This window comes from Lathamus discolor, chromosome 3 (genome assembly GCF_037157495.1).
Source record: "Lathamus discolor isolate bLatDis1 chromosome 3, bLatDis1.hap1, whole genome shotgun sequence".
Lineage (NCBI taxonomy): Eukaryota > Metazoa > Chordata > Aves > Psittaciformes > Psittacidae > Lathamus > Lathamus discolor.
In genome coordinates this window covers 34,380,104-34,400,954 of record NC_088886.1, presented here as the reverse complement: position 1 = coordinate 34,400,954, position 20,851 = coordinate 34,380,104, and the positions used below count along the sequence as shown (strand labels likewise).

The 20,851-nt window shown below is 45.0% G+C and overlaps 1 protein-coding gene across 2 annotated transcripts in view; it reads right to left on the bottom strand.

The window, feature by feature from the left end:
* The window catches only part of PLD1 (phospholipase D1), a 63,840-nt gene that overhangs the window by 18,002 nt on the left and 24,987 nt on the right, over positions 1 to 20,851 (bottom strand). Inside the window, exons 7-19 of one of the 2 annotated variants that reach the window (XM_065674576.1) lie at positions 19,180 to 19,238; positions 18,603 to 18,695; positions 15,889 to 16,041; positions 14,969 to 15,118; positions 13,568 to 13,651; positions 11,756 to 11,837; positions 8,822 to 8,932; positions 7,350 to 7,556; positions 6,462 to 6,675; positions 5,427 to 5,540; positions 3,302 to 3,430; positions 2,844 to 2,962; positions 2,574 to 2,687 (exon numbers count right to left, since the gene is read on the bottom strand). In XM_065674576.1, the coding sequence (XP_065530648.1) occupies positions 2,574 to 2,687; positions 2,844 to 2,962; positions 3,302 to 3,430; positions 5,427 to 5,540; positions 6,462 to 6,675; positions 7,350 to 7,556; positions 8,822 to 8,932; positions 11,756 to 11,837; positions 13,568 to 13,651; positions 14,969 to 15,118; positions 15,889 to 16,041; positions 18,603 to 18,695; positions 19,180 to 19,238 (1,629 nt within the window). The remainder of the gene's footprint in view (positions 1 to 2,573; positions 2,688 to 2,843; positions 2,963 to 3,301; positions 3,431 to 5,426; positions 5,541 to 6,461; positions 6,676 to 7,349; positions 7,557 to 8,821; positions 8,933 to 11,755; positions 11,838 to 13,567; positions 13,652 to 14,968; positions 15,119 to 15,888; positions 16,042 to 18,602; positions 18,696 to 19,179; positions 19,239 to 20,851) is intronic. The other variant, XM_065674577.1, reaches the window with a different exon arrangement.

Sequence of the window (20,851 nt, the reverse complement as noted above, 5' to 3'; positions counted from 1 at the left end):
TTGCTGACAAGTCAGTGCCTGGGTCATCCCAGCAATGTTGCAATCGCCACAGATACTTTGTGTTTTCCCTTCCTCTGATCTGCCCACAATTGAAGACAGATTCCGAACAGGCTCAGAAACAAGAAAAACAGCAGCCAGACTTTCTTCAATCACCCCACAGCCAGGGACAGGCCCTGGATACTGGATTTTGCTTCAGCACAGTAAATTCTACCTCTAAAGTCCCTACACAACACCAAAATGGGAATAACATGGGCACGGCTGTCGGCCAGCCGAGGGATTCAGTATCAGCAACAATATTGCTCTAGTTTTTCTGGGTAAAAAGTTAGTGAAAGGTTTTAGGGTATTTCTGGTTTCTGCGCTGGACTGTACCACTGGAAGCAGACATGAGCACGAGCAGCCCTCTGGCCCAAAACTACTATACTGGACAGGCAAGAGGCTGATACTCCTGTGACTGCAGGAAAGGAGAAGATGTGCAGGGACACCCTGATGCACACCCCAGGAGCTCCAAAAAGAGGCGAACCAGGAGAACGGATATGTGTGTGTAGATCCAGTCTTTCCCTCTCACCACCTCCTGCAGCAGCCAAATCTGAAACCTTCATCAGGAGAAGAGCTTGAGCCACTCACTGACCCATAGCAGGGTCTACAGGAATGCTTCAGGGCACTTTCGTCATCCGAGAACTGATGGAAACCAGGCCAGTGTGAACGTTACAGAGAAGACTGCTGACATTACAGTATGTGCATGCAAAACCATGGCTCAGAGCTTGGGGAGATAATCCAGAAATCATAAGCAAGCAGCCCAGGGTCAAGGAACCTGTACTCAGGCAGGGTGCACCAGCCTAGACATAGGAGCCACCCTCGCCACTTCCACCATGCTTGGTGCTGCAAATGCTCTTTCTCACTATGTTCCCTTATACTGGGAAGGCTGGTACATTGCAGGGCAACATGTTTTCAGATTAATATCATGTGGTTTTATTTACCTGTCTCTAAGCAGTGCTGGGCTATCCTGACAAGTCTCTCAAAGCTGCAATTTGACATGGATTAGAAATGAGCAAGGCAGTTTCAAGTGAATAATCTACAAGACAAACCTGCTCTCTTTTTTGCTGTTCAGAGCATCACCGAAACAGCCCCTCAATTCCAGGAACATATCAGTTATTTGCAATGCCCCAGCAATGCTGTGACAAAGCTTACTTTTCAACAACTCACCTGCCACTCAGCACTGGCGCATGCAGCATTTAACAGCCACTGTTTGAATTTCATCCTCCTTTACCACAGGCTGATGCCCTGAGCCAGCAGCTCTGCAGTATGGACTAAAGGAAAGCTGGATCTAGATAGTGCTCAGTTCAGTTTCTCCTTAGGGAACTGCTTCCAGCTCTTAATCAGCAGATCCTAACATTTTGCTACGGCAAGCCCCACGATTTAGAAGCTGAGGCTTATGTTGTGGTTAGAGCATGCTCAGGGGACACAAGCCTCCTCACAGTCATGAAAACAAAGTTTCCCAAATAGCTGGTGCCACAGTCTCAGCTGCGGAGGCATTTACAGCCACAGGGGAGCACGATGATGCCTGAAGTGAGACTATTTTTCAACAGGCTGTTTCAACAAGCATTGTTTCTGAGGCCGGTGTAACACACCCAAGATCCATGACAAGATCCCTGTGCTGGCCACCCCTCACATTATGTGGGTTGGAGCAGACAATGCCCTGGCAGCCCACAAACCCAGAAAAATAAAGTCTTATTACACCAAGCTCCCCCAAGTGTTGCTGATATCTGGGTAGACCACTTTTTTACAAAGAGAAAAGGCATGCATCTTGCCTGGTTTGGGTCTAATTGCTCTTATTTTGTACATCTTTCACCCACAGAGACACTCAATTGTTTTGATGCTTCAGCATAACTCTTTTGACTATATTCTTCAACAAGTCCATGTGTCAGCCGGGTAGCAGTAGTATTCAATATATGCACTCAGTCTAGCTAGCTGGGTTTTTAGATACAGGTATCTCTGAAACTATGACTGTGAGGATGATTGTCACAAATGAGACTGTGGGCTGACTGTGCAGAACTGCAGAGCACCCACAGGGCTGAATGGCTGCATGATAAAATGCAGATGAAGTCCAATGCAACATCTCTGAGATTCCACTTAATGCTGGGCTCTAGATGACCACCAAATGTTCGAGTGAGGCACTGGGGGCTTGGTAAGACTGCTCTAAGATTTGAGATAAATATTCAGTGAGCAACCTCAACCCATCAGGCCTTCCCAAAACATAAAATATAAATGTTAGGCATTAGAAGAGCAGCAGAAAGCAGAATAGCAAATTACACAGCCACACAAAGTCATGGTGTTCCCACAGCTTGGGTACTGCTTACAGCTTGGTCCTCTTGCCTCAAAGGTGGAGGTATAAATTAGTGCATTTCTACTGAAAGAGTTGCATTATTTTATTGTAATTTAGGATGTGACCACCTATGCTGTGTAATTTTATAATTTCAAGCTCTGCAGAGGGTCTGTCAGGCATTGACATTTCCTGCTGGAAAGATGCAAAACAAGCTCTCTTAGGAGAACGTGAGCAGACCATCAGCACCCACCTGGACTGTGGCAGGAACAGCCTCGGGCACCTGATACTTCAACTCATTAGCAGTTTGCTGAGATTTCGGCAGCAGGAATGGATAGGACAGGGATCGGTATTTGGGCTTCATAATCTGCCCGTGGAAAAAAAGAAAACAAACGCAACTTGATGACACTGTAACACAGGAGGATAACATTAAAAATCAAAATGCACTGCCTGTGGAGGGCACGTGGAGGAGGCAGGGGTTGTATTCGTTTCTGTGTCCCCAGCAGTGATGCCCACACCCCACCTTGGTGAAGTTCCAGCGCTGGATGAAGTGTCGGGCAACATCCCGTGCTGCTTTGCCATGTACCACGGAGGAGATATCATGCCAGGGCATCCTCGGGGTGGTGTATCTGTCAATGAAGTCTACAGGACAGGAAAGCATATTTAGGCCTTCTCAGAAAACAGACACAAATGTGGAAAAGCATGGAGTGCCCCCCTCAAATGGAAGCTTCTGGGACACAGCACTGAGGGCTGTGCAGAACACTCATCATGCAATCACCTGCAGTCCAAGTCTATGGACCGTAAAGGCACAATTGGCCCTAGAACCTCTCAAACACAGTTTTGCTGCTTCCTCCTAGCAGCCAAATCAAAATTGCCTCATTACCTGTCCCAATAAGAGCAAAAAATATGGTTTGAGGCTGAAAAGATGCAAAAGAGGCTTTGGGGGAAATGTAATGATTTCCATGGTGCAAAGGCACTTACCAGCAAAAGGTTTGTCAAGTTGAACCCAGTCTTTGAAGACAAAGTTGCAATAGTCTTTTCCATGCCAGAACCTGGTTTCCCCAAGCAGCTCACCAACACCTGTCTTCAAGCTGCGGATGGATCCTTTATCTGTCACAGGCAAACAAGACAACAAATCCACACACTCCAGTTATGTCTGTCCATCGCACACCACTGATGAGAGATTCCCTGCCATTGAACAGCACTTGTAGGACCTCCCGGTCAGCTGAAGCTGATTTCTCCCTACTCTTCCTGATGCTTTCAAAAGATGTATAGTAGTATTTTTTTTCTTCCCTATTTTAATATTTGTTATACCATCGGAACTGGTTATATATAGGAGCCTGTTATGGAAACAATGAGCAGATGCTGAATTCTCCATACACTACACTGAAAAACACACCCTATAATCATTCGTTTTTTCCACAGCCCAATGAATGACACCTAAACGTGGCAGCCCAGGCCCAGCTGTGACTGACCTCAGTGGATATATGTATAGAAACATCACATAAATTATCCATTTAATGTATCTTACAATACTAATGAAGTAATTCCAACTTCTCTGGAGTATTTATAACTTCGCCTCTGTAGAAGGGTATGTCTCATCTGACAGAAGCTAGTCTTTATTAACTAGAATGAGATGATTAAATCATGTTCCTTCACTAATGTTTTATTTTGTATTTCCAAATAACAATGTCATCTTTTCATATAATTTTACATGTTTAAACAAACGGATTCTGAATTCCAAATTGGTGATTTAAAATAATCTAAAATATTCCTTTCAAACAGGATCCCTTTTCTACAGCACATATTTTGGTGCAGAGTGAATTTTTTTCTCTACTTTTAAGGAAACCAAAAACATTGGCTAGACCACAAACATTAAACTAGCATTATTTCCTGACCCTGAGAGCAGTCTTCATCTACTGTACTAAGTACTACTGAAATAATTACACAGTAACATGCTAGCAGCAGAAGCCTTCTCCTAACTCAACCATATCACCGGGTAACCATGAAAACCCCTTACCACAACCCCCTTCCAACAGTCAACAAAATACACATTGGCAGCAGTGCAACAAGACCGGTTCACACAAAGCAAGCCCTGCCAGCACTGCTGAAACCCCACTGAGCTAAGCCAAGCCATGCCAGAAACACCATGCAGCAGGTAAGCACCACAGCTGCATTAGGAAGCTGGAGTTTCTAGTGAGAGTCCAGGTGGAGCTGGGGAATCACTGACTCAGCATGCTCAAATGGGAATGGGTGGGATGTGCTGTGCGGCTGAAACACACTTCATGAACTGAGCTTTGATGACTGTATGCTGACTCATGAATGAGCATGAGGTGACCACAGGGGAGACCACAATTAATTTCCACGAAGCAAATGCTTCTCTTCCTTGTTACCTACCACTACTTTGTGACCAGTATTTTATAATTGGTAATTAAGGCCTTAGCAGAAAACGTTAACAAGAGGAAGATGTCAAGTAACTGCTCCTCACCCCATACCAGAACTCAAAGGGATCCCTATGAGCTGCTGAAACAGGCCCTTTCAACTTCAGTCCAGAGATCAGGACAGGCCAGTGGTTAAGAGAAAATCTTTTCTCAGTTAAGTATGCCTTTATTGACTTTAATAAGGGACAAAAGGGAGGGCCCAAGTCTTCATCCAAACATAGGTCTGACAGCAGCCACTTTGCTGTGTCCTTTCTCTGCATGTCTTCCTGCACTAGGTTTACTTTAAAGCACCCATTGCAGAAGTTCCCAATTCCAGTAACAAGCCCCTTCCTTTGCAGGATGAGAGCTGCTGAAATCATCATGTACCAGAATCAGAGCCATTTCCTTAACTGTTCCGGGTTGTTATTGCAAATATGTTGATTTGTTCTGGGTTTGTTGCTGTTGTGGGCTCTTTTTTTTGTAATTATTATTTATTTATGCTGCAGTTTCTGAAGCTTCTGGAGAAGACTCTTCTGCCAGTATGTCCTCAGAGGGGTGCTAAAGATGCTGGGAAATCAACAAGCAGCAAAGGCTGATCCTGGCACTCAACCTAACTCTCACCATAGTTATAACACAAACGCATCAGCAGCTAAAGCCTGAAGGCACCTCTGCCTTCCTCCACTTACCCTCCCGAGGCTCTGTGAGCCCCTGTTTGGATTCACTGTGGTGATGGAAGATTTTCAGATGGGGCTTTAAACTCTGGATTATATTTGGTTGACTTCTAGTGGGGTTATAGTAACCTGCAGGAAGTCGAGATGCTCTATTCATGGCAAAAACACATGTCAACTTCTGCTACATTGGTGCCTGATCCTGTCTGAAGACATCTTGCATGGTAGAAGCTCAAACAAGATGTCAGTTTGCTGAAACTACAAGTGACCAATAGGCAAAGAACCAAATTCAAGACCTCGCTGGTTTTAAACCAGATATATTGAAGCAGTGAAGCCATTGCTATGTCCCGAGCAAACTGCAACCAAGGCAAACAATGCTCCACCAAGGCTTCCTCTGGCCAGAGGCAGGAGGAAGATCTGCAGGGGTTGGTGGAAACTCAAGTAGGTTCCCACCACAAGCAATACACAGCTTTAAGAACGGAGGACTTCAGGAACAGATTTCAGGAAGTACTTCATGCTAGAACAAATGTCAAGAACAAAATGTAGTTTTAGCTCTGAAGCAGTTTTTAATGTGGAGAACTAAAAGCTGCATTCAAATACTTAACTGTTGAATAGTATCTCCCCTCTAGTAAGCAGGTGAAGTGTGAATACTTCCATTTAAGTGAACTGATGTAAACCTAGGTAACACTGGCCTATGAGAGATAATCACACTCAAACTGTTTTGCTCGTTATAATAAACACAAGCTGAAAAATGAAATAGTCAATTCTCAGTTTTCCAACAATATAAACATTAGGTATCATGTACACTACAGCGTGTCATCTGACGGCTTGTGACAATTGCTAATTAACGAAACTCAAATCAAAACCTTCCCTCTACATTTTGCAGTGACACAAAATAAGAACTTATTCAGATAGCTCAGAAATTCATCAACTTTCCTCCCTTACAAAAGAACACGTTACCCTAGAAATTATGTGAATCTGCATGCACAGGCACCCACCCACCTCCACTCACGCTTTATTTATGTTGTTTAGTTAAAAAAAAACATTACTTACTTGAGTCACTGCCGATGCTGCTGACACTGTCAGCATGGTGCATGCCATGTTTATGGAGGTGCTTGTAAATACTGAACCTTGAAAACTTTTTGGGTTTTCCTACTCCTTTCATTTTCGATGTGTCTGGGGCATCATCAGCGTTTCTCTGGAACAAGGGGCTTTCGGGAGATAGAGCTTGAGACTGCAGGGGGACATGTTCCGACTCTGCTGCAGACTTAAAAGACACAAAACTTTGCTGCAGGTGACATCTGGGCAGGCTACCCTTTAATTACAGATTATCATGTACATCAATACTCAAACAACCATGAGCCAAATCTTGCCCTGTGACAAGGACACAGGTCAGTGGGAACTAGGAATGCTTTTGTGAGAGAGTCTACTGAGGAGGCACTCAACAGAACAACCCAGTATTACTAGCAGTATTTGATTCCATAAATTTACTCTAGATTACTACTCCCCTTAAAATTGTCATAAACCTAAACCTCTCTGAAGTTTTAGAGATATGCTGTTACATACAGACTCAGGTTAGCAAGAAAGTTCAGCAAACAAGGCACCTGCCAAGGGCCCAAGTATCCAGAACTTCAGGGCACTCTGCACGTGCTTACCATGCATTTATAGCAGTTTGAGTATGAAAGCAGCCTTCAAACTGTAACTGCTGCTCCAAGCTCCAGAAGCTCAGCTGTCTGTTTATGTACCCTAATAACAGCTGGCAAGCATCAAGCCCTCAGGAGTCATTCAATGCTCAGACACTTCCTCCTTCCCACTACTATGCCTCTTTAAACCTCCTAAACCCAGCCCTATGCTTAGAAGAGGACACAACTTGTTCATCCCCACCGCAAACCTGACACACAGATGCTGAGCACGGCCACCAGCTGGAGCAAGCTCACTTACTGTCAGGTTAGTTGCTGACACTGACTTCACTGCCACCATTCGCTTCACACTGCCCACATCTGTCAGGCGGTGCTCGTCGTCATCCCACCTGCCATATGCCAAGTCAATGCCACCCACAAATGCCACAGACTGGTCAACAATGACAAGCTTCTCGTGGTGGGCCCAGAGGTACACGGAGGAAGACACATGGTCTGGGTGTCTCATCACCTGGTGAGAAAAGTCAGCACTCAAGCTCAGTGTCACAACCCAACTTGCATCCCTCCAGCCAGAGCTGCCCAGCTTGGTTTTGGCTGCTCAGGACGATGGGGAGACACTGGAGTTTTTAAAGATGCATCCACACACACTGCTTAATTACTGAAGACACACGACTCCCCCACTTCTTGGGCTCAGCCCTATAGGCAGGCAGGTGCTTCCCTATAATGCAGGTATTCCCGAGCAGCAACTGTCACTGATGCTGGGACAGCAATAGTGTTCATAAGAGGACAATGGTCAAGGGAACTTGACAGCAACAAATAAAATCATGCTTTCAGTAGAGTTGTAATAGCTGAGCTTTCAAACACAAGCCTGCTCCTAAAGAAAACAACATATTGGCGATCTGACTCACTACTTTGGTTGTTGCTGCTACATAAGTGAGAAGTTGGCTGTTTTTTTCCCCAAGCAAGTTGCTTGGCATTTCTTTATGACATTCTTTTTGACACATGTTTATGACAAAGTAATTTCTGTATCTAAGCACACAGTACATATATTTTGTTAGAGCCATTAGACTAGCTTCCTGGGGAAAAAAGGTACAGAGTTTCACCTGGCTGCTCCCAAATCCTGTTACACAGCTAGAATGCATCTTCCAGTTACACCTTCCAGGCTTGCTGAGAAGATGACAGTGAATGGATGCTTCCCTTCACTGTGACAACTGATCAAGTGACAATAAATCTATTACTCTAGCAGTTTGCTAGCCACCCTCATGCATGACATATATATCTTATTGCTCATTAAAATGTATATGTCTCTGATTTCAAGAGACCAGATCTAGCCTTATTTACCGGTTCGTCTGCCACAACGCATTTTCTGATTGGTGGCAGCACAGCAGAGTAACAGCACAGGACAGTGCAATGCTGTTCATTTGTGATGGGAACTTAAACATCCGGTGTTGACTCTTGTCATCTACATTTGAACAGAAATGCTGAAATGAGACATTCTCAAATTGTAACTTTCCATTTGATGTAACCCTATTAGCTTCTCACATAAAATATGTTTCTTGTAAATTAGATGAATAGCTGCTTTGGCAAGTCTAAACTAAGCAATTTTATGTCCTATTATAAACTAAAGAAGTGAAGTTGCCAGATGTGGTAATCACTGTATGTCTTCTCAGACTATTACCACTGTACCAGTTCACGCTCATTTCAGTGTGAGGGTCAGCACTATCAAGAACAAACAAATGCAGATGTCTTTCATACAGCTGCTCAATGCAGAATTACCTTAATGTTTGGATGGAGGTGCATAAGCGTCCGCTTGCTATATTCACTGTTGATACCTAGGGCAAGCTCCACCTCTTTGTACAGCATCACAAAAATCCTCACCCCTTGTTGCTGTCAGAAACAGAGAAAAACATGCTATGCAGGTATATGAATGGATACAGTCCAATTCCAAAGTGAAGAGAAACTACAGTGACCCCACAGCATGCAAGGACCTGTACTCAGGAAAGCTCAGTAGCTGGATTCAACAGCCGAGTTACGCCAAAACCCATCAAGAGGTCATTCTTACAGTACCCCCTTTTAAACCTCCTTTGAGGTAAGATTTTGCAAACATGATTCACTCCACATTTAATCATCCACTGAAGCTCAGTCTTCTGCTGCTTCATGTTGCCTGGGGTTTGCTTGCAGTTAAAAACCTCTGCAGGACAACAATACCAGTGCCGTCACATGGACATCTCTCTCCTGAAGGGGATGCAACCAGCTCAATGCCAGTAAACAAGTTCTTTCTGCTGGTAGAGCTAAACGAGCTGCTGGAGTACAATGAGCAGTGCTACAAGGATGGTCTTTTAGTGACCAGAATGGTACCCACAGTAGGATTTCTAAGGACACTTGTTAAAGCACTTTTAAAACTTCCAAGCACTTCCCTAACCTCAGCACGTGCTGGTCACACACTGGGACACATTCAGTACCCATAAATCAGCATGGTTTAAAATCCTGCAGTGGAGTTTGCCAGCTGAAACTTCCCACAACCTTTTAAGTTCCTATTCCCACAAAGCTGCTTCTGAGAGCTTAGGCAGTCTCCAAATTGTGGATGTTATTCTGCTCTCCACTGCACCCAGAGAATTCCAAGGCAGCACCATACATACACAAAGGACAGCCTTACCACGCACCTAGACCCTAATTTGCTGAACGCCCTGTCAAGTCAAAGAAATGCCACAAGCGAAAGAGCTGGTAAGTAGTTCCAGAAACTAAACCTGAAATGCTCCTCACTCTTACAAGGTATTTATAGGAAAATCATGTCAACATGACCAAGATAAATTCTTCCACCCAGTGGGCATGCCCTGTGGCCATGTTTCATTTGCCAGAAAATGACTACTTCCAAATCAACAACAGACACAAAAAACGGTATGTTTTTTAACAGGCATGTGGAGGGGTGAGGACCGTGCTGGTCTGGAAGGGCAGGGTGTCAAAGACTAATTCAGCTTGTCCACCTGGAATCCTGCCCTTCTACCACACCAAGAGTTCAAGAGTCTTCCCATCTGTGCTTTGCTTTCTGACTCACTGTTTACATGGGTCCAACTACCTAGCACTGGTGTTATCACAGGCTGGGTGAACAACTGAAGTACAGCTCACATTCATAAACACCTCACACTTGGCTTCTCTGTCTGCCTCATTTGGCTCCATGAAACGTGTTCGCTACAGTCTGGATCCAGACGCGTTACTGGAAAGCAGAGTACAACCAGCAACAAAATGAACTGTTCACTGAGATGAAAATGCTTAAAGAGAAACAGAGCTAGCAGTTGCTTGATCATATCTTAAAGTGCTGCACAAGAAAGAAAAGCATGTAACAGCACAGAACTGACCAAGAGAGCCAGGAAAGGCATCAGGTCAACAGCAGGTCTGAGCTTTTCCCTTCAGGAGGAACAGAAGAGGAAAAATTAACACAGGGAGAAAAAAGCCTTATCAAGTTTATACAGTAAGCATTTGCTTACTTAACACAAGCACGTATTAACTCAGATACACAGCAATGCAAGTAGAAGTCCTAGCCTCTGAGCTATATTTATCACATTCCTGTAAAGAAGCTGACCACCACAGTCCAGCTCTGGGGAACATGATGATGCCTGTATTTGTACACTTTCTTCTCTTCCTGCTTTGCTGAAGCCCCTTCCTCACTTTTCTTCTCCATAGCAATGCACCAGGGCCCTCATGACCAGTTGCCACTTGAGAAGGGACAGGGAGGGAGGACACAGCTGATCTGCCTCATCTTAGTGGCCACAAGAGTCACGAGAATACAGAAAGGGGTGGGTAGGAACAAAGAAAACCAGTAGACATACAGATAGTAAAAGAACAACTAACAAAAGAATAAAGCATTTTCTAACCATAAGTTATCCCTCTAAATAAAAATAAGACAACACAAAAACCTTTCAGGCTTTGGCTTTATATGCTGCACTAAAATTTATTATTACAGATGGTAGCAAAGAGCTATAGCATGAAGAGCTTTGGGCAGCATGGCCCAGGCAGGACAAAAGCAAGAGGGGCTCCACCAGGGGTAACAGGGCTGGAAAACATCAGGATGATGTTTAATGTCAACAGGCACTTCTTTACTACAGCAAGGAACAATGGGTGAACAGCCAGAACATCAGTTCTTTGGTGTTTAGTTTTAGCAAGGACCTTTGCAATCTATCAGGTATGGAAAACCCAATGAGTTAGCTATCATGAGACAGATGAACCCCTGAATGATGCCAAGTGACTTTTTGCTAATGACACCCTGATTTTCTTGTTGGACTGACAGCTGCAGCACAGACACACAGCACATGGTAACAACAGAAAGGATCTGCACAACACAGCGATGTACAAAACGCCTACCAAGAACCACCACAAAGTGTTTAGTCTTTCCTGTACCTCTCAATTACATATGCCATGTGGAGAGCACTGGATAGCAACAGGAGCTGGGGCAGTCATAATGCAATACTGAAATGACCCAAACCTGAGGACTCAAAGGAGCAATCAGAGATTTACCCTATTGCTTCCAAGCTCTTCCAAACCCAAATGAGGGGAGCAAATCAAAACAGGCCATCTGAAATGAGGCTTGGCCAGCTTTAACTCTCATCCCCACCAAAATAAATGGTGCAAACACTCCAGTCCACTATGACCCTGTAACTGTGTGGGCACATGGGGTTTTCTGCAGGGTAAAGGCTGCAGCTGGAGCTCACTTACTGCTTTCCGCTTGAGGATGCAGTCCAGCCGCCAGCGATTTCCTTCCACAACAGGTCGTTTCATGAAGATTTCTGGGCTGAGCCTAATAAAAAAAAAAGGGTGGAAAAACCCATGTCATGTGCAGTCTGCAAACAAAGCACTGGCCTAAATAATCATCTTGGGAAGCGAAGAAATCAAAGTTGATATAAAATGGATGCGAAGGCTCATGTCCCAGAGTGATAGATTCTCCACACCATGCTCTTTGTATTTTAATAACAGAGCATTATAGAGGGCAGGGGGTGTGTCCAGCACATTCGCCTTAGTATTCAACAACCCCTGAGACCAGGCTTAACAGTGATGCATAAACCGGGAAACTTGGACTCTATAAAAGAAAGATGCAATGAAAGAAAAGCCCAAATTAGATTTGAAAGAAATACACAGACATAAAAAATAAGGTGGGATTTCACTTCTCCTGGCACTTAGGCTATCTGAGTAGCTTAGATTTGTGCTGAATTTTCCTTGCTGCCTAAAGACAAGGCAATCTCTCTCAAAAGGACAATTTACTGATTCATAGCTTTAAAGAATACAGGGAATAACTGAGCAATCTCCACTAACTCCTGCAAAGCAAGGTGACAGAATTTCATTCCTTTACTTTTGTAGTGAGCATGAGAACTTGTGCTTGGATAAAGCATGTAGCTACACCCTAAAACCTTGCTTCTGACAACAGGATTTTTATCTTAAAATCCAAGTTTCAAATACGTTTTGGAATTCTAAGATACATTAACAATTGTCTGAACAGAACATTAAGCAAAAGATGCTGGGTCTGAAATGCTGTGCTCTTGCATTGTGACCTGATGCTGCACATGGGGATGCAGTAGCATTGGGTTTATATGTGGTCAGGTTAGGAAATGGGTTTACCCATGTAAATGCTAACCTTGTATTTAACTTTCACATAATAATTGCCACCTAAGAGCGAATCCTCCCAGTTCCAATGGTCACTGGCTTAGTAGCAAGAGGTTCATTCTACAGCTGGACAAAGATGTGCACCGCAATGTGCCCAAAGTTAAAGAGGAGGTCTGAGCCATATCCTGGCAGCCTGCCCTACCATCCCATCCACAAAGTCCAGCCTGGCTTAGCCAGATTAACCTCCCCAAAGGCAAGACACAGCCAGCATCCAGCCAAGAAACTCTGCCCCAAGGCTGTGAGTTCCTGCCTCAGACAGGAACCGGAGCATTGCATAAACATACTGAATTGCTAGTTAAGAAGTGAGCAGAGCCATGTTCTTAAGCAGCCACATAGCTCCAAAGGGGTGACAAAAAACTCCCCCTACATTGCCTGGCTCATTTAACAGCAAAACAAAATCACACCCCTCCCAAGGTGCTGCTATAAAGCTTTCCAAGACAGCAAGGAGGTGCTGAAAGGAGGATCCCATGCAGGATCCTATGGGAAGAACACTGCCAGAGGTGCTTGAGTATCTACATTCTGTTCCCTTACACACTGAAAAAAAGAACTGTGCCCCCGGGTTTTGCAGCCATTTACACTCCTGATGAGCACCTCAAGCCATAACATTTGCAATTCAGGTGGTGCCTTCATGCAGTTTCAGGCCTTTCCCTGGAAGGAGACAACAAAGCTGTTGATTTCAAGCATGCACTTTTGCTGCCAACCTTCCTGAAAAGGCCTTTGAATACAACACAAGGCGATGTTTGGGTGTGCTGCCAAACCATCTGGCCGCACGGCTAGTTGCCATACTGTAGGGCCTCCAAACAGTGCCGCATTGTTGGGAACATCCCAAGAGAGGCAGCTGGTCAACATCCAAATTATGTAAGTACAAACCACCAATCTGTGATGAAAATTTCTTCCTTAGCAGCCTCCATGGCATTTGCGACATCTTCAAAGTACCACTTAGCGTTTACATACCTGTAAAAGCAAACAGCACATAGATTTGTTTCCCTCCACTCCATTAAACAAAGTCCACAGCTGAAGACCGATGGGTTTCTGTGTAATGCCATTTATATTCTCTTCTCGGAGGAAAACACAGATTTAATTTCAAAAATCAGGACAGCGTGCAGGGAGAGCTTCATGCTGCCATTAGTAGCTTAATGAAACAGCGTAATAAGAGATTATTAAGTGCCAGTTGGTACTTCTGTGAACCACAGACAATATTCTTGGGGTTTGCTTGATGTGTGAGTGAGGTAGGGCTCTCAGGAAAGGATGGTGGAGTGGTGCGCGTTTAGATTTACAGAAACAACTTGGGCAGCAGTTGCTGCAAGGCAGAAGCTGCAATGAGACCGCCACAAGGATTTGCTTATAGCTAGAATCCAGTTTTTGAGGTGACTCTAGGAATGGCTTAGTGCAAGCAGGTTACACCGTGGACAGATGGATTTATTGTGTGATTGTTTTGGAATGAAGCCCAGTCACCCTTAGACTATACCCAAATTTGCTTTTTGCCAATTCTCCTTCATTGCAAAGCCAGTCTGCAAGACCAGAATCTGATTACGTTCTTCACCCAATGAGTGACGTCTGCACTAGAACATATTCGTGGTGCCTGGAAAGGCAATGTTGTGCTACAGAATGAAAATCAGCCTTGCCAATGTAAAAAGAAGGACAAATCTTGCAATTCAGAGCATGAAGGACATGAAGAGATGATTGGCTACAGTGGAGCACAGGCAGGACAGGCTGCAGCACAGCAGCTTTAGGAGGGAGCTATGGAGAAGGGAGTGGCCAAAGAGGAAGAGGTTTTCAACAGCACCTATGTTACTATGAGTTTATAACCCGGAGAACAAAAACCTAACCCCTTAGAAAGTAGGATTTACAGAATTAGAAACTGTGATAAAATTGAAGCCAGGAATATCTTCTGATGAAAGATCAATTCTAGTTTTAACTCATAAGCATTCTGCCAACTATATGTGCATCAAGATACCATTTTTATCCTTACAATAATAAATGCCCAGACGTTCATATTCAAATGCAACCTGATGTTACAAAATGCATTTAGCTGCAACGCAAAGCTGTAACAGGATCAAAGCACTCCTGTCACCAGTACTGCTATTCCATTCCCGGTGGAGAAAACCTTTTTTTTGGAACACGTTTAATTATCATCAGTCTCTACAGCTACTGAGCACTAACAGTTCCACCCATCAGGCAGATGGTATCACTGGCAGGTGTGTGCTGTTCCTGCTGCAGGTAACAGCACCCAAGGCACTGAGCCGGTCGCAGCCTCACCACAGTCCTCACCACTTGGCCAGCGTGTTCTCCCGCACGGCTGCGTAAGACCCGAAGCGGTGCTCTGTGAGGAAGTCCTTGCCGTGCTTCCGAATAAACTTGTCTATGCCCTGCCTCCACCACTGGGCATGTCTGTAGCTGTTACACTTCAAAATCAATGACCTGTAAAACAGACGACACATAGGGCAGGATGTTGAAGCCATGTATGTTTAATTGGGCTGCTCCTCACTGTCTATACACGTTGATAAATACACATATATCAGTCATATTTTATTTAAGCAAAAAGGATTTTGATTTGTTGTTCTGTTTGTTGAAGAATACATCAGCACTGAGCTGCTCTGAGTGACTACCACAGGATTGCACTGCCAAGCATAAGATAAATAAAAACCTGATCAGATTTAAATTAACAGCATCATCTTAGCTCAGAGGACAGCTGGATCCAGCTAATGCTGTATTTTTGAAAAGATGAATTTACACCATATTTACCATAACAATATTAAATATCACTTTATCCCAAATAGCATGTCTTTTGGGTAATACCCCAGCTGGGTTGTAGAACACATCCCTGCTTGAAGCATAAAAGGAACAGAGCACCTTGAAAATTATTGTACGCAGCTGCTGCAAAACAAGACTGTGCAACTCAACAGGCACCGCACCCCCAGGCCTGAGAAATAACCATAAGGATGGACAAACAGCAGCTGAGGCTCCAAATGACTCATTAAGACATCGGAAATGATCTGCATTACAGGCTAAATCCTCAGCAGGTATAAACACACCAGCAGTCACCCAGGCTCTGGGCCCTGCGGGAAGCTGAGCTGCACCATGTCAACCCAGCACACCTTGTTAACCCCTCTTGGAGAGCAGCATCGATTCCTATCTAATAAAAACCAAAGCAAACTGAAAAGGGTCTAAATAAAGTCTGTGTTTCTTACCTAGAGAGATTGTCGATCTGCAACCCGTATTTTGTTTCTGTTTCTTTCTGGCCTATCTTAATGTTGAATTCCTTATCCACCAGCAGGACAAATGAAATGGCACCTGAGTCTGGCTTCATGTACAGCAGGAAAGAGTCCTTCACCACCAGCCACCTGTATGGGCACAGCAACCAGGTAACTTGTATTCAATGTGAGTCTTCAAAACATGAGCAATAAAAAAAAAAGCCAAGTGCAAATAACTTATCAGGGAAAGGAAAGCATTCAACTAAATGGTAAAATTTCTTTCCGGGGGCTCCCTCAGTTTCCTAGAGCAGAAAAGTGCCTATTTTATGAACTTGGGTAACGAGTTTGAATTCAACAGAAGACTTTTAGAGTTATTTACGTGATTCCTGTCTTACAGAAGTCTTCGAAAATACGCATTTCCTTGTCTAACAAGATCAGTGAGAACCTGCCTGCCCACAAACCTCCCAGTCAGGTACCCAGCACAGAGCAAGGTGCAACAGGATTCCTCCACCCCAGATCTTTATTCAGCTTGCATGCTATACAGAAGTTGACATTTCTGACATCAAGTATGATGACAGGATCACTTTCACTCCTATCAAAAGATACAGAAAAAGGCATTTTGGAAAGCTTTTATTGCCAAGCAACAGACATCCTGTTAGAAACACATGGTGAGAGATGACCGGCAGGTTTTATGTAAATACTGTAGCCTGAAGGCAACTCTGCGAAAAAACCCACATTTTTTTACTGTGAATGGCATTTCTAATTTTTAATCCCCCTGCAGCATCACTGGGATAACTGCCCCCCTCTGTCCCACACAGGTTTCCACCACCAGACCTTCACCTCATTCTTCTGCACACTCAGAAACACACAAAGCAACAGAAACCACCACAAAAATCTGTTCATTCTTATATCTTTAGTAACAGCCTCAGCTCCCTATCTACCTCCAGATCCCATAGTTTTTATTTTTTTCAGGGCCCTGAAAGAGTTATCCCAGCATCACCTCCCATTTGATGCCAAAATACCTCCCCTCTCCCTAATCTGGCCCATAATTTCACCATGGGGTACATTTCCCCTTTCTGTTTCTCCCAGGCAGTTCTGCATGCACAGAAGTCCCGCCCATGCCCGTTCACAGCATCACCCCACTGTCCTCCTCCACACCTCTTTCCACAGCCCCCGTGGCCATAAACCACCCAACCTACTATAATAAGGGAAATGAATTTGGAGTATATAACCCCCAATGCCTGCAGCAAAGCTGTTGTGGGAAAAGGCTGGCTGCAGTCTGCCTCATGCTGAGGGGGGAGCTCTACTCCAGCTTGATGTGTCCTAAAGCCCTTCACTTAAATAACCCTCCCTGGGAAATACTAGTGCTATTTGCTCACTTATTGATGCATGCACTGTCAGGCCTGGCAGGCATTTGTTGCCCCTCGTGCTACTCTGCACACAACTCCACTCAAATGCTTCTCCCATGCAATTTTTAGGCATTAAAGGAAAACCAAGATCCATCCAAGTGAAACACGCTAGTGCCCCTACTAAAGCTTGAGCTCTGCGTAACATAGGGAAGAGTTAACTGAGGGGTATTGTAAGGAACAGGCTGCTATTTCCAGAAAATAAAAAAAAAAAAAGAAAAAAGAAAAGAATTGGAGACAATTTAGTGATGTGACCTCAAAGAAGGTCACCTTTCCACCTGCTTGTGCGCCCATTGGGGAGATCTTCCGTAAAATGACATTAAGGAATATTGGAAAGACTGTGAACAAACAGGAACCTTTCTTCACAAGAAAGCAAAAATATTTTGTTGGAAAACAGATATTTTTTAGCTAAAATTAATGAGAGCCCATTGCGCATGCTAAAATCCAAAGGTGAATAATGCTCAGGGAAGCTCTGACAGACCAAGAAGTTGCTGCTCTAAGGCAGGTATGTGCTTTTTTTTTTATATATATTTTTTTTATACTTTTTTTTTTTTTGAAAAGAAAGATTTGCCCAGGAATGGCAAGCTCAGGAGGATCCCTTGTGATTTTTGGATGCTAGCTGGTAACGCACATACTCCTCCACAGCACACACCTCTCTGTACCGCAGCCCCTGGAGACACAGAGATCTAACACAGAAGGTAAACAGATGGGGACAGTAAGTTATATCTGTCTGCAGCAGGAAGGGACATATCAAGAAAACACCCGCATTTAAGCGCCTGCAGTAATAAGGAAGAGGTGACATACTTAATTCCAAGGTTAATTTGCTGCTACAGGTCATGTGCGGTTTAATCCAGCTACAAAGCAGCCCAAACAGTGTTTCAATGGATTTATTTTCCTTCTGTAAATTGAGGAAGAGAAGCTCAGAAAACCGGGCTGGAATCTGGACAGGGTGGCGTCACCAGCCACTTCCTCTCCTGAAGGCAGGGCCCCTGGGTGCTCGCACAGCAGGGAAAGCTGGGCACAGACTGAGGGATTAATGCTATTTCTGCCAGCTCGGGGCTGTAGGGAATTCCAATTTTTCTATACATCAGTCCCTCCTATCATCTCCAAAGCAGAACAAAAAAACCTCAATAAACTTCACGCAGGAGGGGGGGGACAGGACGGACCCTTTCACCTGAAAATCAGTGGCTTTGTAAAAAAAGCAAAGGTCTCCCTCACAGGCTTTCTGGAAGAAAAAGGCAAATAAGCATTTTCATATGTCCAAGGATGACACAGCATTGCCATCTTTGCCCATTCCAGCAGTACCTTTTGGACCATCGGTAGCACATCCTCCCTTGGCCACAGCAGTTCAAGCCAGGTATGCGATGGCCCCCAGAGCGCTTCATGATGAACCCTTCTCTGCAAGGACAGAAACATGGTCAGGATAGGTAGCATGGCTCACCTGGAAACGCAGGGGTCTTTCAGATGCTTGCTGAACCCCCCAGTCTCCAAGCACAGGGATGGCTTCTGCCTCTGTGCCATGCCCTGAAAGCTGGTAGAAGGGCAAAAATAACCCCCCCCGAAGGAAATAATGCAGATTTTAGAAATGCAGGGGCCTGTTTTATAGCACAAGCAGAAGAACAAGCAGGCTTACAGGTCACAGGCAGGGGAGAAACAAGCTGCAGCCCACGCCGCTCAGAGCAGCCCACGCCTCTCAGAGCAGCCCACTCCCAAAGCCTTTTCTCAAAGCTGTAGCGCTTTCTGTGTGAACATCAATACTTTTTTCTATCCAGATGGCAAAACATTCCCCAGTCAGCTTTTGGAAAGCTATTAATTTGAACAATATTTACTTATAAAGCCATGCTCTTGGTGGATCGTAACCCAAAGACGGAGCTCAACTCACATGCCCTTTGGTCCCAGGTCATGGACGAATGACAGCTGGCTTACTCCAACAAACTCCATCTGGGGAAAGATAAAAAGATTGCCCCATCTTTCATACCCTGAAATCCACAAAGAGCTTTGTTTCATCAACGTGACTTGTCATAAAGACAGAACCTACAGAAGATCCTGAGCAGAAGTAACTTAAGCATCTTTAAGATGACCACGTAGCTTGGCTGGGCTGGTTTGTCTGCTAATTCTAAACATGGTTTGGAGAACATGGTTCAGACAACCAGCACAATCAAGACCAAGTGTATCACAGGGACCCACCAGTATGCCCCATCCTGGATAACTGGCTGAAATGAGGACTCAAGTTTGACACTATTTAGGGGTCTTGTGTGAACTTGGCTGGCTGCCTGAATCCTCTCCTCCCTTCAGTAACCCTCACAGGAGGGCTGCAAAGTGAATGAGCACATGTCCCCAGGGCTGGGAGCATGCTATTCGCTTCGAGTCTCCTACCTCATGGACACACACCACATGGGGGTTCAGCCCCTCAGCCCATGCACATCCTCCAAGATGCAGCAGGTCACTCCCACTCAGTGCTGTACACGTGCCACTGCCCCATCTTGCCCCAAAAGCCAAAAACCCACAGGAAAGCCACAGTGGGTTAGGAGAACATGTTCAAGTGCACTCTCCATGACTTCTACTGGTCTGCACAGATCTCTACGGTGGGCACAGCCTGGGGAACCTATGTGCCACACTATCAGCTCTACCAGCAAATTCCAGCAACCTGCCTCCTTGCGGCTCCTCCTGCTTCAGCAGACTGCAGAGGAATGTAACAACAAGCAAAGCCCGTGAGAAAACACAGCACCATTACATTCACCTCTAAAAATAGGACACTGCGGGATTCTGACCAAGGAGGCTTTTCTTGGCACAGCAGGGCATTCCTGACAGTCTGCTGGTTGCTAGCCCTGGGCTCCATTAGCAGGGACAAATGCTTGCCCCAGGCATCCTGTGCAGGACCGGGTGGGAACAGCCTTGAGAAGGAGCTGCCTTGCACGGCAGAGGCTTGTCTGCACCCAGGCACTTGTAATTTATTACTCATAAAATTGTCCAAGCGCAGAAAGGTGCCCAGGGCAGGGTGAGGGTAGGAGCTGCTCTCCCCTTGAGTCAGGCAGCAAGCCAGAGGGAACCCTCAAACCACGTTTCGACAAGGAAGCCTGCTGGGACCAAACTTGAGGATCCAACCCACACTCCCAACCACAGCTGGGACATGAGACAGCCTTGGGGCCAGCCCCACAACAGCTCAGGTGTCAGAGTCCAAGGAAGGGGTGGCCATGGTGGTCACTGCCACCTGCCCTTTGGCAAACACACCTCAGGGACCCCACTGGAAAAATATGACTTTGCACAGGAACTGCATGGGTGGATCCGTAAGAAATCCGGATATTTTCAAGCACTAGGTTTAACAAAGAGCACCAGAAAACTTGGGGCAAGTCTGTATCGCAGTTATGCTGAGGCTGGCTCAGGCTCCCTTCCCAACACCATCGCTTTTGCCCCCCAGAAGCAGCAGTAGGACAGAAGATCCTCCCTCCTCATGCTCTGCTGCTCCTGGGACCTTCCCAAATTTCTCACATCAATGAAGCTATGGAGAAGAACAAAAGACCTGTTGTTCTCCTCCGAGTAGCTCAAGGACACAA